Below are 26,660 nucleotides of genomic sequence, written 5' to 3' on the forward strand. Positions count from 1 at the left end.
AGGACCTCGGTCTCGCGCAATAAAGGTTCATCATTAGAAAACTGAGGGATTTACGTGATGGGACGTGGCTAAGAAAGGTGAAGCCCGGTCACTTCTCATGTACTGTTTTCATCTCCCGCGACGTAAAAGAAAAATCTCACCATGCCACCGTCCGGTTTGGACACACATGAGCAGAAGACATCGACCCCAAAGCGCGAGGCTTTTCCAGGCGTTCTGGCGGTTCTCCGGTAGCGCGCGCGTGGTGGCATGAATGAATGAGAGCTCCGGGGCGCAAAGATGTCGGTGCCACTGCTGAAGATCGGTGTAGTGCTCAGCACGATGGCCATGATCACCAACTGGATGTCGCAGACGCTCCCATCACTCGTGGGCCTTAACGGCACGGCGCTGAGCGCGGCGCGGAGCGCTTACCCGGACCGAAGCCTGAGAGTAAGTGCGCGAACTTATCCCCTTTCTAAGGAAAAAAGGCTGTTTATATGTCTATCTGTCTGTCTATCAATCTATCATAACCGTGCGTCTGAGGGGTGGCTGCCTTTTGTGTCCATGGGCATTTTTTCTTTGATTTCTTTCGCCTTCTTTTTCTTATTGCTTTTAAAGTACCCATCTGTCCCTGGAACTTCTTAGCAGAGGCTGGTCTCTGGATGTCCACTGCGGTTCATTTATTAATCTGAGCGTTTGCAAGGCTGGAGACCTCTCCAAGGCTTCTCTAGCTAGGAAATGAAAGAGCAGAGTTTGACTTTACTGACAATGAACATGTAAAGTATAAAACTGCATAAGCACAGTGTCACACACATCTGTGTCCAGTTAAGCATGTTATTTGACATCATGTAAAGGTACATTATTTGATGTTACTTTTCACACTGCTGGACTGTTGGATTTTGGTGGTAAAGATATGCAGTTTCTATTGATGGTGCTACTTTGCATAAAAAGGTTACTGCACTAATGTATGTAATCTTTACACTTGCTACATCTGCCTTACGTGAGACCTGGGTATAATGGATGAAAGCCTGTTTATTGGTTTCGCTGTATATTTACTATATCTGTAAATCTGTAGATTTACTATATCTACAGACGTTTATTTCACAATGCAAAAGTATAGGTAATTATACTATTTATGTGTATGTTTCTAAGTTGATCAATTAAACAAAATTTGTCATTGTGAGTTAACAACATTCAGTTAACTTTTAATTGCACCATTGATTCTAGTTCCTTAAATAAATTGAACAGTCATGCTCAGATATTTGGTATTGGAGTTAAAATTGAAAAAAAAAAAAACATTATTTGATATTAAATCACTTTTTCGGTGTGTTCTTAAAGAAAGAATGCACTGGTGAGCTCTGGACCAGAAGGTGACAGAAAAGTGTAATGTTGTATTACAGAAGAATTTGTTCAATGCTTAAGAAAAAGTACACTGGGTAAGTGTGTGTGTGGCGATCCCATTTTGTTGAAGAAAAAGGACACATCTGTCAATCAAGTATTCCAAGAAATTTCCTGTTATCATTTGTGCTAATTGATATGCCACTGTAAGCAGCATTTGATCGTTATAGGATAAAACATTATGATTAAGAATTAAATTCTATGTTCTTTCTTATTATGCTTATAATATAAGCTTAACAATTAAGCAAAAACATTTTTGGCAATAAATTAAATCACAGTGTCTGTTAATGTGAGCCATCTGGCAATGTCATGCTGGTATTTAGCTGCTTTCTGTGAAAGCATCCAGATAGAACATTTCAGATGGAACTTCAGATGTTGTTTTCTTTCAAGGTTTAAGTGGGCGTAATACACACAAAATTGTGGTAACACTTTTATACAATATCCACATGTATTAGAAATGGTGTTGAGTTTGATTTGAGCCCTAATTTCACCACTTTTGCACATATTTACTTTAGAGTAATATATATATATATATATATATATATATATATATATATATATATATATATATATACGCACACACACACATACATACACACACACACACACACACACACACATATACACTGTACTGTATACAAACTCACCAGCCACTATAGGCATTAGTTACATCTTACTAGCACATGGTTGGATCCCGTTTTGCTATCAGAACTCCCTTAATTCTTAATTCTTTATGGCATCATTTAAAAAAAGTGCTGGAGACAATCATTAGAGACTTTCATCTATATTGACATGCTTCCATTATGCAGTTGCTGGAGATTTGTCAGCTGCACATCCAACCTGCAACACATCCCAAAGGTGCTCCATTGGATTGAGATCTGGTGAACTCATTGTCATGTTCGAGAAACCAATTTGGGATGATTTTAGCTTTATGACATGGCATTTTATCCTGTGGTCATTAAGGGATGGATATAGACAGCAACAATCCACAGGTAAGCTGTGGCATTTAAACAATGCTCAATTAGCCCTATGTGGTCCAAAGTGTGCCAAGAAAATATTCCCCACACTATAAGACCACCACCACCACCACCACCAGCCAGAACCGCAGATACAAGGCAGGACTAATCCATGCTTTTATATTGTTTATTTCTCATTTTGACCTTTACAGTCTTCTATTGTTAATTTTTTTTTTTTTGTGTACCCATGTGAATTGTAGTCTTAATTTCCCGTTCTTAGCTTAGTGGCACCCAGTGTGGTCTTCTGTTGTTATTGCCAGTCTGCTTCAATGTTTAATGTGCAGTTTCAAGGTTTAATAGTTGTAACATAATGCTAATACTGTTACTGCTGCCTTTCTATCAACTGAAACCTGTCTGGCCTTCTCCTCTGACATCTGGCATCAACAAGGCATTTTCAGCCAGAGAACTTGTGCTCAGTGGATATTTTTGCTTTCTCAGACTGTTCCCTGTAAACCCTAGAGATGGTTTTGTGTGAAAATCCCAGTAGCTCATCAGTTTCAGAAATATTTAGACTAACCCGTCTGGTACCAACTACCATGTCATTTCTTCCTCATTCTGATACTTGATTTGAACTTCAGTAGATCTTTTTGACATTGTCTGCATACCTAAATGGATTGAGTAGTTGCCATGTGATTGGTTTATTAGATATTTGCATTAAGGAGCAGTCAAATAGGTGTGCCTTATGAAATAGCTGGTGAGTGTATATAAAAAAATATTTTAATGTGGGTCCCTGGTGTCCTTTTTGTTCCTAGTGCAAGCCTGCATATATTACCTGATCATTTTTCCCACTCAAAAATATCCTATCTTGATTGAAACATGTCCATTAAAAACAAATTTTGAAATGATGCTTTTAATAATGCTGAAACAGTTAGATCTACTAAAAATACCCAAATAAAGTTTAAGACGGCTAAAGCAAAAGGAGAGCTTGTTTTATTTTATAGTTAATGTGCAACAAGAAACCTTTTTTTTCACCCAGCTTGTTAATGTGAATTATTTAATTATAAAAGATAGGCGTTAGTAACACAACATTAACAGTTTGGCTACAAAGCTTTATGTGGGTGATGTTGGGAACATATTAGTTACGTAAATAATGTGGTGAATATCACATAATAGATCATTGGTTTGGTTGTGTGCATTAAACACAGCAGTGGGTACCGGTAGTTTAATGGTCTTCAGGTGATTTATGAACCTTTATGATTTTTATTGCTGAAAACCAAAAAAAGAAAAAGTACATACACTATATGTATCTTCTACACCATATTCTGATTTCTTGTATGTAAAGTACTGAAGACTAGATATTACGTAAAGTTATTACATGCATCAAGAGTTTATGAAAATGTATTTGCTCTGTTGCACTGTTTCGATATGAGGAACATTTGGCCTGTTATAACCATTTCCCTGAATAATTGTGTAGGCCTGGTGTGGTGAATTTGATGGTGGATGGCAGGGAAATGTGGTTCGAGGTAGTGTGAGCAGATGGGACTTTGCGTAAGCTTCTGTTTGTGTGTGTCTGCCTGTTTGTGTGTGTGTGTGTGTGTGTGTGTGTGTGTGTGTGTGTGTGTGTGTGTATCTGAAGTGGGTTTTGGACATAAAACGGTGTTTTATTAAATTTTATTTTATTGGAAATGGCAATAGTATTTTCTGTCAATCCAATCAACATGGTGGTAGGATTTATTTAGTTTGCACTGCTCAATACTTCAAGGTCTGGATCTATTTGTTTCATTGACAACATATGAACTATTTCACAGCAAAGCTAGTGAAGTAAATCAATTTTGCCAGTTTTGAGAAAAAAAATGTTTTTTTAAATGAAGCAAGAAGTATAACAAACTGATATTGAATATTTTGTGGCACAAATGCCAAAATATGATTTTAAAATAGTTTGTCATATCAGTGTTATTTTTCTACTGCCTCAGTTTTGTCACAGTTGATAAATTAGCTTGCAGCTGTGTTTATTGCAATGTATATATGCAATTTAGTATCAATAATATGTTGTTTACGTTTAAAAAAAGACAACAATATTTAGAACTCATGCTTTAATTATGTTTTTTACAGTTTTGTAGCAAATTGGAACATAGAAAAAAAGTGTTAAGGTTTGGGGCTCACAAAGTTTTTTAATTGTGAAGATACAGTATTGTTCACAGTATTGTTCACATATCCTGAATAAGGTCACGGGAGGCCTAGAGCCGATCCCACTGGACTCGGGGGATGAGACTGGGTACACTGTGGATGGGGTACCAATCCATCACAGGGAATACAAGCACACGCACTCACACACTACAGGGAATTTAGAAACACCAATTAGCCGACTCTACATGTCTTTGGGCTGTGAGAGGAAACTGGCCTACCCAGAGGAAACCGCACAGACCCCAAGGCAGGATTCAAACCCTCGCCCTTGAAAACTAAAAAATAAATACAAAAAGTTCCTTTACAGCATGGTCAGCCTCCACCTTTACCAGATTTAGTGTTACCTGTACATCGGTACATGATGCCCTTTGAGCTAAGAGATCGTCCAGTCCCATATATGTCCATGGCTCCATAAGGTATAACAGAGTTAAGAAATCCTAACTGGAGCATGGGCCATAACCTGACATAAACACAAAAGCATTCTACACAATGTTGTGTTCTTGTCTGTTGTACAAAATGTGACCATGTTGTAGTGGTATCTCTTTTTTAAAATTTTAATCATTTCCAAAATATTCCCATGAAATGCCTCATAGCTCCCAATGCAGAAAAAACAGTGACACTTCAAAGCCTCCTCCTCCCTCAACAAAAAAAAAAAAAACTGTTATAGACAACCTTGTGTCTCTGAGAAAAATTCTTTGCCAGAGTACTGTACATCCAAATATGCCCACACACACAAACACACACAGTGGTGGCAATCTATCTATCTATCTATCTATCTATCTATCTATCTATCTATCTATCTATCTATCTATCTACTCGTATGTCCATGCTTGTTAGTCATTTCAGAAACACTGTTTTTTAAACTATTTCTGACACCCCCCCTCCTCTCTCTCTCGCCTCTTTCAGGTTTTACCTTCTAATCTGGATGAAACATGGCAGGTGTATAGCTCAGCTCAGGACACTGAGGGAAGATGCGTGTGTACCATTGTTGCTCCCCAGCATACCATGTGCTCCAGAGATGCTCGTGCCAAGCAACTCCGACAGCTCCTGGAAAAGGTAACCGTCGCATCTTTACCTGCTCTGCAGTAACTCTCTTATCCAATAGCCTTGTCCCATGGTAGCCATGTTACAGGCACAATTAGCATGCTGGAAACCTTTAGTAGATAACTATGGCCTTGGGAGAAACAAGACACTTTTAGGACACCCAGTGGTGTGTGAGATCATAACACTAATGTACAACAACATGCACACATACACACAAACCCTCTCTCTCTCTCACACACACACACACACATAGACAGATTCATGACTTAATGAGTTTCCTTATAATTGCATCATCCTTCACTCATGAAAACAAGATCTATTGCAACCACAGATAGAGAGAGAGAGGGAAAGCCCAGTAAAGCCAAACATATGCAATATGGTAAGGTTGGATTATATTAATTAGTTTAATAAATAGTTTGGTGCCGTAGGAATAGAAAAAAATCAGCCCCTTTTAAAATAATCATATTTTGTTGCTTTTTCAGATTGTAATGAAGACAAATGAAGTTTTAGTTTTATCCAGCTGTATTTATTCAGTCCAATGTTTAACATCGAAGTATAAGATATAACACAAAATGTCCAACAACAACAACAACAACAACCAAAAAAACAGGAAAAAAACTAAATAATTGATTTGATTAGCTCATGATGATAAAAAGCTGGAGCATTTCAGTCCTTGGTAGTGCAACTGAAGCAAACAATTAACTATGGATGGAAATCACTGTCAGAAGATCTTTAGGATAAAGTTGTAGACATACACAAGTCAGGAGATAAATACAAAAATATTTAAAATGCTTTACCACTGCCTAGAAACTCAGTAAAGTCTTCTATTAGGTAGTAGAAGGTATTTAGTACAACACAGACCCTCCCTGGATCTATATGTTGCCTCAAACTGGATGAAAGAGTCAGGAGGAAACCGGTCAGAGAGGCTACGAAGAGGCCTACAGCAACTCTGAAGCAGTTGCAGGAGTTTTTGACAGAGAGTAGTCAGGTGGTCAGTTGAACTTAAATTGAATTATTTGGCAACAACTCCAATTGATATGTCTGGTGGAAATTCGATAAAGTTCTCTAAAGACAGCTCATTATAGAAATTCAGTTATTATTATTATTTTTTTTTGTATAGTTCTTTTAACAATTGTCAATGTCGCAGCGCTGTTTACACAATCAAGAAATAATGCCATTCCTATATATGTAGGTGGTAATATGCTGTTATGGGAGAGTCAGGCTATAAGGAAAATGGATGGTGCAAAATACCTCAAATTCTTAAAAAAAAAATCTACTGTCCTCTGCCAGAAAGTTGTCAATGGGAAGAAGGTTTACCTTTCAACATAACAATGACCTAAAGCACACAGCAAAGCTGACCACACAGTGGTCGAAGGAGAAAAAGGCCTATTTAGAGCCCAGACTGAAAATCTGTGGAAGGACTTGAAGACTGCAGTCCACAAACAGTCACCATCAAATTTAACTAATCGCAGAAGAGTATGCAAATATTGCAAAGTCAAGATGTGCAAAGCTTGGTTTGCCATTGAGAAGATGCTTAGCTTCACTGATTGAATTTGCAAGTAATTTTTAGGAGGGGCGATCCTTCTCCAAATCAGTGATTCTGTTTATTTTTTCGGACATGTTGGTGTTATATCTTTCACTTGAATATGAAAAATTGCATTGTGTAAATACAGTTAAATAGAACAAAAACTGTGTCTGTCTTCATTTCAGGCTGCAAAGCAACAAACTGTGATCATTTTAAAGGGGGGATTATTTTCTATACCCACTGTAATGTATAATGTATATAACACAGAGAGTAGCCGTGAACAGAACAACACAGACAGGTCAGAGGAGATTTGGGATGACTTCGGAGCAGTTATTAAAGTGACAAGAGACGAAGTGTTGTTGAGACAGATGTATTTTATTGCTGAACGTTCTTCCATGGTTTTAAATGTGGGTTTTGGCAGACAGTGTTCCCACTTTCCAGTACTGCAGACCGTACTGACCTACTTTCACACAATTTGTGATTCTTAGAATACCAGTGATGAAGAGTGATAGATAAAGTTAAACATCCCAGTGCTCCTGTGGTATATTATAACCGTTTGTGGAATGGCTCTCGTCCAATCAGATTACTCAGTCGGAACTGTTATATAACAGAAAATATATTATCCTCTGACAGTTTTCACTCCCTTTATCGCTCTCTTTCTGTGTGTGTTTGTGTGTGTGTAGGTGCAGAACATGACTCAATCAATTCACATGCTGGACCAGCGGACACAGAAGGATTTACAGTACGTGGTCAGAATGGAGGACCAGCTCAGAGGCTTGGAAACAAAATTCCGACAAGTGGAGGAAACTCACAAACAAAACCTCGCCAAGCATTACAAGGTATGTCACAAAACACACATACATACATATATACATTAAAAGAAACACATGTCTCTAATTCAGTAGAATATTATAAATTTTTGCAAAAGAAGCACAATATATTTTAGAGGAACTGATACTGAATTCACACTATTTGCTGTAGCATGTTGGCGTGGAGGAGTGGTGTGTAGTGACCATTCATTAAATTTACACCTTTCATATTTGGCACAATTCCTACAGTGCAATTTAATTTAAAAATAATGTAATACATGCACAAATGTATGATCATAACATTGAAACATGTCTAACAGCGCAGCAGAATTTGGGAACAATAAAAAGTATTGTGAGACAGTGGGACAGAGCACAAAACAGCATGCAGTTTATTTTTCTCATCATGCATGAGTAATATTTCAATACACAGTTTGTTTAGTTTAAAATAAAGCACTAACAGAAGGGATATAGATTAAAACACTTGTTAAATGGTAGCTTATATTATATTAGTTTAAAACAAAACTTTAGAAATAAGTATGAATTGGTTTTGAGAGGTTACTCTATTAAATGAACCAAAAAAGCAGGCGATTATTTTCAATAAGCTATATAACTGTGTAAGAAACCACTGGAGGGAAACAAAGTTAGAAAATTGTCAAGTTATAATGTCAAAATAGTAAATGAATGTTTATGATTATGTTGTTTACTTTTATATTAGTTGATTTTAGCAAACAATTCATACTACCCAATACAAGCTTAAAAGTAACACTTGTATACTTGGACACATTCAAAGATAGTTAACATTACAGCATTGAATTTCATTTACTTTTGTTCTGTGAGAGTCAGATGTTTGTACACAGTTTAAACTCGCATCACTCAACATCAATATGCAAAAATATAAAAACTTACAGAGCACTGCATGCATACTAAAAAATTTGATATGCATGTGTTGCATGCACAAGTGAACATGCGCATAAGTTTTGTGTGCATGAGAATGTGTATTAGCTAGGTTAGAGAGTTAGTGTCCTATGATCAGTTTGTTGTTTCTTGCTTGCAGGGCTAACTATAAAGACATTATAGGAGAGCCTGAGGCCAGAAGAGGCAGGTCACACCCACGATTGGGCACGAATCACACCGTTTGTCACAGTTCTTGTATTCCATTACATACTAATAAGTTTAGGATAAGCCCTTCCCTATCATTACCAAACAACTAATCAGATTCCTCTTTGCATGCACCTCTAAATCCTTTATTATATTTCATTTGTGTTATTAGCGTAAATCCTAATTGATATTCTTGTTTATTTGAAGTGAAATTGCTATATATGGTTATAATTACAATCATAGTTGCTCACATTATTTTCTATTTGCTTTTATGCAATATATGTTTGTTGCAATACTATTTAGAGGTAATAGAAGATGGCTGCAATCAGTGTTCTGTATAACATGTCAAATTGAGCATGTCTAGTTTTTTGCTGTTGGAATACATGAAAAATCAATAAAGTGCTTTCCAAAATTGTTCACTGTGTTTTGAGCACTTGATTTTTGCTCAGATTTTATAGTAATATGCTTTCTGGCCTCATAACTGCTCTTCTACATTGCATACACAAATATGTATTTACACATTCTCTTCACACCAAGGCTCACACCATAGATGCTTGAAACCTACACACAGAAGGGAGTTAAGTTTAGATAGTGTTCTTTATCTTATTTATTTATGTATTTATTTATTTCTTGGATGAAGCATGAAGCTGTTAAGTGCATTTTTGTTGCGTGTTCATTTAACCCCACCCTGTGTAGAGATTCCAGTACTGTTTAAACCTGCATTTGCCAGATCTTTAATGATTTAATAATGTCTGCTTCTCTTCACATAACTTCAGCTTGCTAACTTTCTAGCAAAGTATTTGCATGGTATAACAATTTTGGGCACAAGTTTTAATGAGTGGTTTTTAGAAAAGATTTTATGCTCATTGCAACAGCCAAGCGTAATGCCTATTATACCAGTCTAAGCTGAGCCTGCCCATATGACATCAGAAGACAACAGTTGTCATGCAGTCCATGTTATTAAGTCAAACTATTAATTATAATTACTGGCTAACTAATTCTACCACTAACACTGGACCACCTACTGTACAATAACTATAATTAAAAACCTATTAAATAGAATGTAAAAAATACACACAATAAAATGACAAATACGAACAGCACTGAATTGGAATCAGAAGGACAGTGTATGTGTGAAGGGAACAAACAGGATCCCTAGTCATTGTAATGTTTCAACTAGACGAGAATGGGCCTCCTATGCTGAACCCTGGTTATTCTTAGTGCTTCTTTCACTTTAAATCCAACTGTCTTAACACATCTAAAGTCCATGAGCCTGGCTGGAGTTTCTTCTAGTCACGCACATCACACATCACATCCTATTCAAATCTTTTCAGAGCAGACACACAACTATGCCCACCTTTCTCACATTTTGCAAAGATTTTTTTTACCCTTTATTTTTACAAGTCTAGCCAGCATTCATTTCATTATAAACCTTTCAAGGATCCCCTCATGCATCCAACTAGGACTTTCATGAAGGTGAAGATTTTCCAATCTACTACATTCACATTTTTAAATTTCATAATCATTCTTCAAACCACGTTAATTTGACATTTTGGTTCATTTGTTCACAAAATAGGGTTATATAAAAATGTAGTTTTGGAAGGAAGACTACCTCAGACTCCACCTCACTTCTGTTTAACAGCAAAGTCTGAGCAGAAGACCAGCACAAACTCTTAATAATTTTCCATAAATTCATTGAATAATTAAAAAAGTAAGGTCATTATGACAGCAAAGGTCTTTAACAGATGTATCCAAAAATATTATATTTAGGCTATATAATATAAAATAAGGTTCAGATAATATCTAAATAGCTAATGTGATTGAATGGTGGCAACATTTAGGTTCTTTACAATTTATGGTTATGAATAAAAGAGGTTATGATTTGTTTTATAGTGGTGTCTTACATGAATTTACACCAATCAGCCAATTTAAATCTTAAAATGTAATGCCAAGTATTGTGTAGTGTCCCCTTGTGCCACCAAATCAGCTTCGGCCACTCTGGACATGACTCCACAAGACCTCTGGGTGCTGTGGTAATGGCACCAGGACATTAGTGGTGGATCTTTTGGATTCAATGGGTTGTAGGTTGGGGCCTCAATCACTCAAGCTTGTGTCCATTATATATAGAGTAGATATAGGGCTGGCATTATATATAGAGTATATATTATTTGCAATATTTATAAACAGTAATATACTGTAACATTACATTATATATTTGGCTGAGGATTGTGCAGTACAGAGTAACTTTCCTTTTTTTTAGCACCACCTAGCCAATATGTTGAACTAGATTTTAATTACAACATTAAAAACATGACAAACATGACTTTGTTTAAAAATGGGTTGCATAGGCTAATAAATGGCAGATTTATAAGATTGTGTTTTTACGGTCATCTGATTATCATAGTAGGTCTTAGTATTAGGCAAATACAACCTATACAAATACAAATAATAATAATAATAATAACAATACGCACATTTTACTATTGCATTTTTGTGACATCATTCTCATATCCCGGTAGCAAAACAGTTAACATGTTTTAACAGTAATGATAACTTTGGTTCTACTACATTTTATAAAACTCAAATACACTGTGTGCTATCTGAATCCTCCCCATTAACACACAGACAGGCCTTCAATATATATGGATCCTCCTGTTTTTGATGCTTTGCAGAGCACGCTTGCCCCTTAGTACGGCATTCTTATACCTTTTACAGCTGGTATTTGCTGCATTTACTGCCTCTCAGTACACTGCGCTTGTGCTACAGCTCCTGTACCTGTTTATTCTGCTAGCATGACAAAGAACTGTCCTAGCTCCTAACTACTAGTTAATCAGCTGCGGATGGCAGATGGACAGATTTTTAAAAAGGGTCAGCAAGTATACTTTGACAGCAGTCAATGTATATACTTAATGAGTGGGAAGTACTGCATGTGTGCTTGATCAGAGTGCGATCTGGGAAATTTGGAGGCCTAATCAACAACCTTGAACTCTTTGCCTACTAAGCCCCATATGTGGCAGGTCGTGATGCACTGGGTGTTCTGATACCTTTCTTTCGTGGCCATCATTAACTTTTTCTAGTAATTTCTGCTACGTGGGCTTTTCTGCGAGATCGGATCAGACAGGCTAGCCTCTGGTCCCCTCAGGCATGAACGTTTCTTGGGTGCCCATGTCCCTGTCACCAGGTTAGTGTTATAGAATTGACAGCAGACAGCAATTAAAATAAAATACAGTACCTTCTTTAAACTGCAAGAGCTCATCATTTATGACTTATTGTCTATAGTATCTAGCCCTGTCTTTTATTCAAAGAGATGCCTAAAAAGAAGCATCGCTGAAAGTTTATTTACCATGCATTGTGTCTGTAGTATTTTTTTCAGAGTATTCAGTTTGCTCCTAGCTTTGCTTTCAGACATTGTTCAGAAAATTAGTATTCTTTTTAAATATTACTAACAAATTACTTTTAACCTGTTAGTTTTGTTAGTTTACAGACGGACATAAGACATCTACTGACTTTACTACTTTACTAACTTATTCTTGCAAACATACTTATATACTACAGTAGCACATACATTATTCTGAGCTAACAATGTAGTGAAATGGTGTGTAGGAGGTCTAAGTAAGTACTTTAAATAAGCCTTTGGGAAAACAGGACTATACATAAGAATCCGTGTAGCAGGTCTGAGAACAATTTGTGGGATTTTTTTAGGCCATGAAGGAGAAAATGGCAGAACTGAGACCACTGATTCCTGTTTTGGAAGAATACAAGGCAGATGCACAGCTTGTTCTGCAGTTCAAGCAGGAAGTGCAAAACGTAACTGCCAGTCTGGCACTGCTTCAGCAGGAGATGGGAGCTTATGACTATGACGAATTGCACTCGCATGTCACCAGTTTGGAGGAAAGACTACATGCCTGTATGCAGAAACTTGGTATGTATAAACACACATTCTGACATGGACAAATTACAGTTGTTTCTTGTGTTTATTTTTATTTTATTTTTTATTTTGTAAGCAAAAACATGTCAGGGTTTTTTCTTCTGTGGTCTACAAGAAGGAATGTAAAAATTTAAGTTTGAAGGCACTTGAATAGAACTTAAATAATGAGGTTATAACCTGTTACAATTATTAAATGGTGTATTATACAAAATATACTATACATGTATAAACCTGCCACTTCATTAGGTACACCTGTTCACCTGCTGTGCTATTCAATTTATTTAGGCCTATAGACATGGTCAAAGCCCATCTGCTGAGTTATAACCTGAGCATCAGAATGGGAAAGAAAGGGGATTTAGGTAACTTTAAATGTAGCATGGTTGGTACCCATTTCTAGGGTTTACTGAGAGTCTGAAAAACAGAAAATCCAGTGGGCCGCAGTTCTCTTGGCACAAATGCCTTGTTAATGCCAGAGGTCAGAGAAGGGCCAGACTGAAAAACAAATATAACTCGAGCAAAATGTAATTTTTAAATGATTTCATTTATTATGGGAATAAAGCTGTCTAAACCTGCCTGGCCCTGCCTGGCCCTGTGTGAAAAACAAATTGACCCCAAACCCAATCGGATTTAAGTCTGATGAAGTTGACTAGGTCACTCCAAAAAACTTTTTTTTTTTGAGCCATTCAAATTGTCCTGCTGGTCACAAACTGATAACCAGACATTTAGAGTTTTCTGGTAGAGCACAAAATGAGAGGTTTTTTTAAAGCAAAGCAGCCTCAGATATCGCAATCCATCACAACACCACCATGTTAGATTTTTCTTGGTTATGATCAAATTGTTTTTGGAAAATAAACTTTCTTTTTAGTCAGCCGTGGCTTTCATCTTGAAACTGTCCCATGGGTGCCATTTTGGCCAATCTCTTTCTTGTTGGCAAGCTGAGGCAAGCAAGGACTGCAGTCCTTTAGATGTTGTTCTGGGTTCTTTTATGAGTTCCTGGATGAATCGTCATTGTGCCCTTAGAGTAATTTTGGTAGGCTGGCCACTCCTGGCAAGTTTCACCACTGTTCCAAGGTTTTTCCACTTGTAGATAATGGGTCTCCCCGGTTTTTGCTGGAGTCCCTAAGCCTTAGAAATGGCTTTGCAACCCTTTCAGGCTGATAGATGTCAATTACTTGGTTTCTCACCTAAATAGAACCTGTCTGACAAAGTTACGTATGCTTAAAGATCATCATCATCTAAAGAAATTCAAGAGCAGATGAGAAACCAAGTAATTGACATCTATCAGCCTGAAAGGGTTGCAAAGCCATCAAGATCAGACCATGCAATGTTCAGAGAAATACAAAAAAAAATGCAAGACTCACCAGTCTTATGTAAATACTAAAGCACAATTAAAAGAAGACTGAATAAATATTGTTTGGAAGGATTGTTTAGAGAAAGCCACTTCTAAAACGAACATGGAAGCAGGATTGAGGTTCACAAAACTGCATTTAAACATTTAAAAATGTCCTATGAATAGATAAGACCAAAGTGATATTGTTTGGCCTTAATGCCCAGCGCCATGTTTGGTAAAACCAAACAGCATTTCAGCAGAAACACCTTGTACCAACTGTAAAGCACTGCTTTGGAGGGGTGATGAATTGGGCTTGTTTTGTAGCCACAGGACCTGGGCAACCTCTAGTTAATAAATTGCCCATAAACTCTTTTGTATACTAGAGTATTCTAGGCTGTCCAATTACATTAGGTCATGCTATAGAATAATTATCTAAAGTACCCTCGTAAATATAGATCAGAATGGCTGAAAAATAAAAGAATCAAGGTTTTGAAACAGACTAGTCGAAGCTCAGACCTCAACCCAACTGAAATCCTGTGGCAGAACCTTAGGAGAGTTGTGCATATCTGAATTCAATGAATTGAAGCAATATTATCAAGACAAATGGGCCCAAATTCCTCCACAGTGATATGACAGACTGATAAAGTCTGAGCCTTCAATAACGAACTGGAATCCATATTAACTTAAACACATCTACTGTTATACTGGTAAACTTTCAGTCTCGCACAGTATGATGCAGATCAATCCCTGCTATCTGTTATCACCCAAATGAGAATGGGTTCCCTGTTGAGTCTGGTTCCTCTTAAGGTTTCTTTCTTCTGCCATCTCAGGGAGTTTTTCCTTGCCACTGTCGCCATTGTCCTCGGCTTGCTCATCAGGGACAGTCTTATCAGTTTGATTTATACACATTCACATTTTATACAAACATAATAATTTTTTTTGATTGTGTTAAGCTGCTTTGCGACAATGTCAGTTGTCAAAAGCGCTGTACAAATAAAATTTTATTGAATTCAATTGAATTAAAGTAACACAGGAAACAATTATTTCAAGTCATTGCTGCTAAAGTTGGTCCTACAAGCTATTGAATCATGTGATACTTAGTATTGGCAACATGTTTTTTTTTTATTTATCTTTTTTTCTGTTTCATTTTTGTTAAATAAACAATGGCACAGTGGAAAAAAGTTATATGTTGTTCGTCTGAGGTTGTATTTGCCCAATACCAAGATCTACTACGATAATCAGGTGATTTTTTTAATGTTTTTACACAAAAACACATAGAATTAAAAGAGGTGTACTTACTTTTACACATGACTATACAGTATATACTCACATAGTATAAGAATTTGTCATATGCATTTGTTATTCTGTGAGTGTGTTTTTTTTTTTGCAGCATGTGGAAAGCTGACGGCCATTAGTGATCCTGTAACCATTAAAACATCTGGATCTCGCTTTGGATCCTGGATGACCGACCCACTGGCTCCAGAGGGAGATAATAGAGTGAGTGTAAAAGCACATCGGCCTTACCAAATTCTTGGTCATATTTACAAATTATGAATAGTTTGTGGATTGAATAATGAACTACTGTACTGTATATAAGCTGTAACTATTTTAAGTTTTTGTTCTTTTACTGTAAGTTCACTGTGCAAACCAATTGCTGAATCAAGTACAGTAATAGCGAGCAAAAATCAATTTTAACTTGATAAACGAGCAAGGTTTTGGTTCAATGGTTCTTTTCTCTCTTGCGCTGCAGGATTGTGGGTAATTGTCTCCCATGCTCAGTCTAAGTGCGTCAATAGTCAACATCCTTCCGCTTATACTGTTTACTAATGCATTGTGACCACATGTTTGCGTGCACATAAAGCATTTTTTTTAAATTTTCTTTCCAAGTGTAGTGACTGTTCTCTAACACTGTAACAGCGGCCTGTGTAAAGAAAAAAGTTATAAGGGCTGTAGCAGTGCGGGAGATGATTCTGTTTAATGACAACGTGATGTCATATTGATGCGCAATCCTCAAAAGGAGGCAAAAGCAATTGTCATTTGAGAGGTTCCTTATTAAAATCACACAAAAAGAGCAATATTCCAGTAAGCTGACAGAGACTGTCTGTTAGAGTGTGTGTGCATCTGTGTGTTGTGTAAAAGCCATCCTACACAATAACCTCCCGCTCCCCATCCTCCTCCTCTCCTCTCTCGTCTCACTTACACCAGCTGTGATCCTTTTCAAAGGAAAAGTGCAGGTTAATTTGTTATATTTTTACTTTATATTTTGTATTTATCATTTTTATATTTTTGGGTTGTGAAATAAATCATCTGAGTTTCCGGTATTTCTTATGGGGAACTTTGATATATGAATGCATTGGATTACAAGCACATTTACGGAACTGTACAAAGCTATAAAGTGCTGTATGATGATGTGGGTGAAAGTCATTTTTATTAAAGACAAACTTTTAATAATTAGTATAATATTCCACCTATTCTTCCACCTATGTTGGTTTTATTCCCGACAGCTGTTAGATATCTGTTTTAATGCTGCTTTTGTTTAAAATGTAAATCTGTGGGTCTGTTTGTTAGCTGTTTGTCAGCTAACTCTGAATGTTTTGTTTCCTGTTTCCTCTTTACTTTTTAATGCTTCATGCTATAATTAGCAAAGTCTAACACACTTTTTGGCCAAGACTTATAATGCCCTTCATTAAAATGTAGCTTAAAGTTTCTCTCCAATTATAGCTTCACTTTTCCCTTTGACAAAGTGCTGCTCACAGCTGTTAGACATGTTGGTCACAGTTTATGTTGTAAATGTGTAACATATTTTTTTTAATAAGATTATATTGTTAATCTTTTTAAATATGGTCAACAAATTAGTTACTGATTTATCACTGCAAATGCATTGGTCATTGATAGATTCTAATTGCAAAATATGATATAAAGACAAAACATTGTAATTTCTGAAATATTATGAGAGGTCATTTTAAAGCAGCTTAATTTAACAATACAGCTTAATTGACAGAAAAACTAGAATTAGGTATTTTAGTCTTTTTGCTTTGTGCCTGGGGGCTCCGTTTAGTCTTGCCCATGATCTGTTTAAGATGCATCTCACTCACTCCCACTCATTCTCTATACCAGTTATCCTGTAAATGGGTGCCATCACAGGGCACAAGCACATATACACTGACACACTGGGCAATTTTTTAAAATGCATGTCTTTGCAAAACATCCTATTCATGTCTTTGGACTGTGGGAGGAAACCGGAGCACTGGAGGAAACACATTATGCACATGGAGAACATGCAACAACACACTAACGGAATCACTAAATAAAACAAATTAACCTACAGACCAGTGTTTCTGTGTAGAGCAGAGAGAAAGGATGTGTGTGTGTCTGTGTATGTCTGTAAAGGCGAAAGTAGGAGGGGTCTGTGTGTGTGTGTGAGTGTGTGTGTGGCACGGTGTCCAATGACGCGTGCGCACAAAGACACAAAGAGCAGGCTGATACAGAGAGAGAAAATGGCTCTTTAACCTCTCTAATGAGACTTGCTTTTGCTTCACATGCGCGCAGATGTTGATTATACCAGTAAGAAACATGCACTAAGACACAGCAGGGGAGACGATTACCCACAATTCCGCAGCGCAAAAGAGAGAAAAACCGTTGGCTCAGTTGTGATCACGTGACACTCGGCATCAAAACAAGAAGCGCGTGTGTGATAAATGATACTCGGTACTTGTAAACCAAGACTTGTTCGTTTTCCAAGTTAAAATTTATTAAAAATCTTCGCTCATCTTGCGGAATGCTTGCAAACCGCGTTACTCTCAATTTAAGGTTTCACTGTACAGTGGTGTGAAAAACTATTTGCCCCCTTCCTGATTTCTTATTCTTTTGCATGTTTGTCACACTTAAATGTTTCTGATCATCAAACACATTTAACTATTAGTCACAGATAACACAAGTAAACACAAAATGCAGTTTTTAAATGATGGTTTTTATTATTTAGGGAGAAAAAAAATCCAAACTTACATGGCCCTGTGTGAAAAAGTAATTGCCCCCTGAACCTAATAACTGGTTGGGCCACCCTTAGCAGCAATAACTGCAATCAAGTGTTTGCGATAACTTGCAACGAGTCTTTTACAGCGCTCTGGAGGAATTTTGGCCCACTCATCTTTGCAGAATTGTTGTAATTCAGCTTTATTTGAGAGTTTTCTAGCATGAACCGCCTTTTTAAGGTCATGCCACAACATCTCAATAGGATTCAGGTCAGGACTTTGACTGGGCCACTCCAAAGTCTTCATTTTGTTTTTCTTCAGCCATTCAGAGGTGGATTTGCTGGTGTGTTTTGGGTCATTGTCCTGCTGCAGCACCCAAGATCGCTTCAGCTTGAGTTGACGAACAGATGGCCGGACATTCTCCTTCAGGATTTTTTGGTAGACAGTAGAATTCATGGTTCCATCTATCACAGCAAGCCATCCAGGTCCTGAAGCAGCAAAACAACCCCATACCATCACACTACCACCCCCATATTTTACTGTTGGTATGGTGTTCTTTTTCTGAAATGCTGTGTTACTTTTACGCCAGATGTAACGGGACACGCACCTTCCAAAAAGTTAAACTTTTGTCTCGTCGGTCCACAAGGTATTTTCCCAAAATTCTTGGCAATCATTGAGATGTTTTTTAGCAAAATTGAGACGAGCCTTGATGTTCTTTTTGCTTAAGTGGTTTGCGCCTTGGAAATCTGCCATGCAGGCCGTTTTTGCCCAGTCTCTTTCTTTTGGTGGAGTCGTGAACACTGACCTTAATTGAGGCAAGTGAGGCCTGCAGTTCTTTAGTTGTTGTCCTGGGGTCTTTTGTGGCCTCTCGGATGAGTTGTCTCTGCGCTCTTGGGTAATTTTGGTCGGCTGGCCATTCCTGGGAAGGTTCACCACTGTTCCATGTTTTTGCCATTTGTGGATGATGGCTCTCACTGTGGTTCGCTGGAGTCCCAAGGCTTTGGAAATGGCTTTATAACCTTTACCAGCCTGATAGATCTCAATTACTTTTGTTCTCATTTTTTTCTGAATTTTTTTGGATCTTGGCATAATGTCTAGCTTTTGAGGTGCTTTTGGTCTACTTCTCTGTGTCAGGTAGCTCCTATTTAAGTGATTTTTTGATTGAAACAGGTGTGGCAGTAATCAGGCCTGGGGGTGACTACAGAAATTGAACTTTTAACTGTGATAAACCACAGTTAAGTTATTTTTTAACAAGGGGGGCAATTACTTTTTCACACAGGGCCATGTAGATTTGGAGTTTTTTTTCTCCCTTAATAACATAATCTTCATTTAAAAACTGCATTTTGTGTTCAATTATGTTATCTTTGACTAATAGTTAACGGTTTTTGATGAGCAGAAACATTTAAGTGTGACAAACATGCAAAAGAATAAGAAATCAGGAAGGGGGCAAATAGTTTTTCACACCACTGTATATGCATTACTATATGTGTCTCAGGTGTCATAACAGTTGTTTATGACACTTATTGTCGGTTGGATGAAAGTAGGTTTGTACAATCCACAGTACTGGACAGAGGAGAGAGTAGCTGCCAGCCAAAACCCACATTCAAACCCAGTCACAGAAGCAATTTAGGAAAAAAAACGGATCTGATAATGTTATGTGATATCAAACAACACTCCTTAGTAACTGTTTCTAATTGTTCAGATTTTCCTCTGAACGCTCCATGTTTTTTTATTTAAACAACTGTGTGTAGGGTTTGGATGACGGTGTTCAATCAAATGCATTAGTTAAATTTTTAAGCCAAAGCTCCGTTAGGTAGCTTGTGGTAACTAAGGAAGATAATGTGTTTCAACCAACAGTTTGTTCCACTTATTTGCGCATTTATGGATAAATCAGGGAGTCAGTTGCCACCATGTGACAACCAGAGCTCCCACAAAGCTTCAAAACCGCTCTTTATAAAAGACGTGAGTGACATCATGAAGGGTTTGACCAGTTAATTTTTATACAGATTATGATGTTATCATCTGACAATATAATACAAAGTTCAGCCTTTTTATTCTAAATTAAGAGTGAGTTTTCCGACATTATGGTAGGTAGGGGAGATTTCCTTGGCCAAATCGTGGATCCATAGGTACTTAAAGTAATGATTGTAATGATGTTCTTCCTAATCAAAATCTCTGCACAGCACTGAATGAGTATACCCATTCCACTTAATGAAATGCATTCTGCACAATCAAAGAACTCCTTCGGAGTTCGAAAAGCACTAGGGATATAAGCTAAAGATAACTCACATAAAGCAACAGAAGAAATATCTTCCTCTGGGATGCAGATTCTAGTCATTTACATTTTGCTAGCTGGAGGTAGTTGTTAATCAGATTCAGCAACATGACAGTTCAATTTGCTCGAGTTCTACAAATTAGATTGGAAAATGCACAAAGATGTGGGTTATGAAAGGTAGCAGTTTACATCCACAGGAGGCTGCCTCAATGCTGCATGAATACCCTATAAACCTAAAAAATTATTACTCTTCTTGAACTTCTTCTCTGTAGCATGAGTGATAAAACTCTTGGCTGCCTCTTGTGTATTGAAATACTGCTTTTTTGCCTTTGTGGGTAATCTTGGGTCAGGCAGGATACAAAAGCCAGAATCTGACCCCTTTCTCCGAGGGCAGGGATTTTACCTCCCTAAACACTGCTCGCTTCTCCTCAGCTCGGCAATAAACCCTCAAGGAAAAACACTTGATACTTGCAGACGTATGGCATGAAATATAGTGAAATCAGAGGAACACGAGCTTACTCACTCATCTTCTATACCGCTTTATCCTGTATTAAGGGTTGCGGGGACCTGGAGCCTATCCCAGGAGGCTTAGGGCCTGAGGCAGGATACACCCTGGACAGGGTACATACACACTACAGGCAATTTGCGAACGCCAATTAGCCTAACCTGCATATCTTTGGATTGTGGGAGGAAGCACAGGGAGAACATGCAAACTCCATGCACACAGAGACAGGAATCGAACCCAGACCAAGACGACAGTGCTAACCACTGCACCACCGTGTCGCTGGAACATGAACACACTTGGCCTTATTTGGTTGGTTTCCTAAAGGTTAGATGGTTTATATTCAACTCTGTGGGAATGTGAAAGCAGAAGAGGTCCTGGGGGAAAAGGCTGTCTCCCTACTGTAACACCTCTTAACAAAACTTGGTCATTAATATGACAGGTCTGATTTTTTTCAAATTTTAGGCGAGTAACTCTCAAGGTCATGTAACTTCCCTTTCAAACATGCTTGTTCATTATGTCACTGTAATTCATTCATTTAACTTGCTGCAGTGTGGTCCTCATTAGGGCAATAATGCATTGCTTGCATAATTTGTCCAGGAGTATTAAATAAAGCCTCTCAAAATCATAATGTTTAAGCTTGTTTGGGGTAGTGGTAGCTTAGCAAGTTAAGGCTCAAGGAAATGAGTCAGAAGGTTGGCAGGTTCTGAATACCCAGGACCACCAAGTGCTCTAACCCCAGCTTCTAAAAATGTATTTGCCATTTTTGTGTCCAGCAATGTTTAAGTCGTACTTAATGTTACAGTATATAATGATTTAACTTGAGCATACGCAAAGATAAATAGGTAGACTTGTGAAAATCAGAAGCCACATTCAAACAAACCTTTTTCACTCCATGTTGAACCAAGAAGCTAGTCTCTTTATTCTCTCTTAAACATCCTAAAGTCTAGTTTCGTGATGTAGAGCACAACACAAATGGAATAAGCAAACGCTGGCATTATCCAGCCAATTATGCTTGCTCTAGCACAAAATAAAATCCCTAGAACATTTTTTTAAATTAGGTAAAATTATTTGGATTTGAATAGCATTTGAACAGCATGCACAAAAATGTGCCTCTTTTTACTGAACATGCATTTTGTTTTGTGACTGCTTTATTGTGGATTTTACCAAAAAAAAAAAAATACAAATTCTAAAAACATAAAAAAAAAAAAACGTTAAATAAAAAACGAACAAAAAAAAACTACAGAGTTGAACACAGTTCAAGGACTGTGATAGGTGAACCAGGCACAGTTTGTGAGATGAGTTACAATGCACACTAATTTCAGATGTACTGCTCTCACATTAAGTTGCACTTTCCCGTACTATTTCTCACATATGTAAATTCCTTTCTGTAGTCTTTGAACTGTGATGAGGACAATCTAATCTTACAACGACATTGTAGAGCAGAGTTAAATGTTTTTTGGAGTTTGTAAGGAATGTTCTGGAGGTAAAAAAGAGTGTCAGATAGGTTGATGAGTCTGAAGTTGAAGGGGTGATGTACAATGGAGTGAGTTAGATGAAGAGATACAGAGCATCCCCAGAGGTGAGAGAGTGGTAATTAGTGCAGATTTCAATGGATATCTTGAGAAAGGGAACATAGGTGATGAGAATATGATGGGCGAATTGGTTTTCAGGACAGGAATGCAGAAGGACAGATGGTGGTGGACTTTGCAAAGAGGATGGAAATAGCAGTAGTGAATACTTTATTTCAAAAGAGGCAGAAACATAGGGTGACATATAAGAGTGGAGGCAGAAGCACTCAGGTAGACTACATCTTCTGGTGACGTTGTAATTGGAAAGAGATCAGTGACTGCAAAGTGTTGGTAGGGGAAACTGTAGCCAAACAACACAGGATGGTGGTGTGTAAAATAACCCTGATGGTGAGGAAGGTGAAGAGGACAAAGGCAGAGCAGAAGACAAAGTGGTGAAGGTTGAAAAAGGGAGAATGTTGTGTAGTTTTCAGGGTGGAGGGTGGACAGGCTCTCAGTGGTCAGGAAGTGCTTCCAGTTGATTGGACAACTACAGCTGAGGTGATCAGGGAGACAGGTAGGAGGGTACTTGGTGTTTTATCAGGAAAGGGAAAAGTGGGCAAGGAGATTTTGTAGTGAAACGAGGAAGTCCAGGAGTGTATACAGAGAAAGAGGTTAGCTAAGAAGAAGTGGGACACTGAGAGGACTGAAGAGAGTGGACAGGAGTACAGGGAGATGCAGCGTAAGGTAAAGGTAGGGGTGGCAAAAGCCAAACACAGAGCAAATGAGGATTCGTATGCTACTGTAGCTTGGAAAAAAAGTAGAGGGAGGTGGATATGTATCTGATTCTGAAGTGATCTTGCTTACCTGCAGTTTATAAGCTTTAAGTTTGTTTCCCAGCCATGGGATGCAGGCTCTCAAGCCCAGATAAAATGGGACCCTTTGATTGGAGACTTTGATAGGAGAAGCTGAAAGACCAACAACAAAGTTAGTGGAATATTAAGGCCCTTGTAAATGCACCTAATGATCATGTAAGTGTTGATTTGCATACAATATTTTGTTAAAACTATACAGCCACAGCAGTGTTACAGTCACTCAACACGTCCTGTATGTACAGTAGTGTTGAATAAGTTACGTGTGAAGCTGTCTGTTAAAACCCAATGTACCGATGTACTGATGCTTGTCATAATGTACTGATGACATTGATTTTAAATAATTTTTACTGATTTACATTTTGTTTTTGTTTTTTTGAGAAAGCATTTCAGTAATTCTGAAATTGATCGTGGTCAAGTCAGTTTATGTCTTAAAGAAAACTTTACACCCTGACCAAGTTACTATTTTTAGATTATTTACTCTGTTTATTTGGGTTTTTTAATGTATTCTTTGAAATGATGTGTATTGATTCCTTATTGTGTATTGCATACATGTACATGTAAGTACTGTATAAGAGAAGTTTGTTACTTGACAAAACATAAATCCCAGTTCTTAAACAGAGAGAAACAGTCAACTTGTAAAAAAAAAAAAAAGAAAAATGCTGTGTTGGCGTTTCATAAAACGGAAACAAGCATAAAGCATATTTGCTAATTAACTTCGGCAAATTATTATACAAGTGGATAGACAAATATATAGTAAGAACTTTCACTCAAGCAGCATATTTTATAATTAAAATAGTATTCCAGTCGGTTTATTCCTATTCTCTGTCCTTCTCTCACCCTCTACTGTGTGCAATATATTATCAATTGCACAAAATTAGATCTCTTATTTCTCAATTTTTTCCATGCCTTTGTTTCTGAATTTTCTCTCTTGCACTTGCTATCCTTGCCTTCTCTGAGATCCAGGGTTTTGAGCAGTGCTAGGTTTTAATGGCACAAAGCATAATTTAAACATAAAGTCACTATTTGTGACTTGTTTTACCATTTTTTATGTTGTTTGAGAATTATACTGTATGTCATGTTTTTTGTGCCATGTTTTATGTTTTTATCTGCAGGTGTGGTATATGGATGGTTACCACAACAACCGCTTTGTGCGAGAGTACCGTTCCATGTCAGACTTCATGATATCAGACAACTTCACTTACTACCGCCTTCCACACCCGTGGTCTGGAACAGGACAAGTTGTTTACAATGGCTCCGTTTATTTCAGCAAGTTCCAGAGCAACGTTATCATCAAGTTTGACTTGAAGACGTCCACCATCAGCAAGACCCAAAGGCTAGACAGCGCTGGGTTTAACAATGCATACCACTACGCATGGGGTGGCCACTCTGACATTGACCTTATGGTGGATGAACGTGGGCTTTGGGCAGTCTATGCCACAAATCAAAATGCAGGCAACATTGTCATTAGCAAACTCAACCCAATCACGCTACAGATCATCAAGTCATGGACAACCAATCATCCCAAGCGCAGCGCCGGTGAATCCTTTATGATTTGTGGCACACTCTACGTAACCAACGGGTACTCCGGACCGACAAAAATTTACTATGCGTACCACACCAACTCCTCCACCTACGAGTACATTGATGTGCCATTGCAGAATAAATACTCTCACATCTCTATGTTGGATTACAACCCACGGGATCGTGCTCTCTACGCATGGAACAATGGGCACCAGTGCCTCTATAATGTTACCCTCTTCCACCTCATTCATTAGTACACATTTTAAGCAGTCAGTAAGCATTTTGTCCTGATCAGTCCCAAACTACAAATAGACACTAGATGGGTTCCTGGATAGGGCATCATGCATTCACGTTCGCACACACACACACACACACATTCACAACAATGGGCAATTTAACACAGCCAACCCCTCACCCAGCATGTTTTTTGGATTTGGGAGAAGAACTCAGAGTGGACTAAAGCAAACCTGAAAAACCTCATACAGAAAATAACTCTCAGAAATTGATGGACATTTGAGGTGCCATCTGCTTTACCACCATGCCCCCTTATCTCTATCAATATATTTATCAATATAATCTTATGTAGTTAGTTATATGTGATTGCTAATAGCTTACCATCATCTGTGCAACAGCAAAAAAAATAAAGTCTGCTGAAGGCTAATAAAGTAATCAACAAAAATAAGCTAATTAGTTAGAGGCATTAGTTAATACGGGCATTGACTGTTGGTGAAGTTCTGCTGTCAATATCTGTTGAGATTTTACTTGAACCTGCCATTTCTGATGCCCCATCAGTGTATGTAAAGCAATGAAGCCTTTTGGACCAAAGACTGTTGTAAGGCATTAAATGATAGAACCATTTAAATATATGCTAACATGCTGACTAACATATCAAAGCTGACGTCCACTCAGCATTAATGTTTTTACATGCAATGTAACTGATACCTAATATATTGGTGACTAGAAGTGATTTGTATGCATGAACAGTTTTTAGCAAAATAAGCATTATGGTAAAATGTTAATAACTTTATGATCTTTATGTACTGTATGTGTTGATGGGGGAGGGGACTTTTTAGAAACAAATCGTTTTTGTGTCACTTTTTGTGATCATCAAGCTCTTTTTGAAAACTCCAGTTCAGCTGCAGTTCATATGTACTCTGTGTCTTGTACTAATGCCTGTAGGCTTATTTATTATTAATTCAGTCACCTGCAGTAATCTCTTCGTCCTGGTTAGGGTTGCTCTGGATGTCGAGTCTGTCCTGGGAATACAACCTTGATGAGATACCTTTCTTTATTTCTGTGTTATTATTGTTATAGTTGATTAATTTTTGCCTTTTATTTAGTTATTCCTAACTTTTAGCATGCTGTATATGTGAAATTAGTTTTATTAATATTCTTACTACTTTTTTGGCTTAACTAAGGATGTGTTCCAAAAACGTAGCAGCTGTTTTTTCTGGGGTTTTTTTAACTACACTACATTTTTGCTAAATAATATACTATACCTAAACAGCTAGTTAACAAAAATAACTGGAGCATTGCTAATAATTTCTATCAGCTAAAGGCTAGCAAGTCAGTTGCATAATCTACTAGCTATATATAGCGCAAAGTGGTGTTATTTAGCAGCAATTCTACAGTATATGCAGAGAAGAAAACATAAAAGGTTTTTCTTAAATGTGTTTAAAATAGGGGAATTCTAACATATAATAACAAAGAAGGAAATGTTGCCATATGATTGGCACTAACACAACCGTTTATTTATGATA

At 37.5% G+C, this 26,660-nt stretch overlaps 1 protein-coding gene across 1 annotated transcript; it reads left to right on the forward strand.

Annotated features, from left to right (window-relative positions):
- olfm1b (olfactomedin 1b) lies at nt 1-25,975 on the forward strand. Its single transcript, XM_053478570.1, has 6 exons — nt 1-426; nt 5,421-5,570; nt 7,767-7,922; nt 12,693-12,912; nt 15,639-15,745; nt 24,492-25,975. Exons 1-6 carry the CDS (start codon nt 277-279, stop codon nt 25,152-25,154), a joined length of 1,446 nt encoding a protein of 481 aa, XP_053334545.1. The 5' UTR covers nt 1-276; the 3' UTR covers nt 25,155-25,975.
- The last annotated feature ends 685 nt before the right edge of the window (nt 25,976-26,660 follow it).

The sequence above is a fragment of the Clarias gariepinus genome, chromosome 19, assembly GCF_024256425.1.
Source record: "Clarias gariepinus isolate MV-2021 ecotype Netherlands chromosome 19, CGAR_prim_01v2, whole genome shotgun sequence".
NCBI classification, from domain to species: Eukaryota; Metazoa; Chordata; class Actinopteri; order Siluriformes; family Clariidae; genus Clarias; species Clarias gariepinus.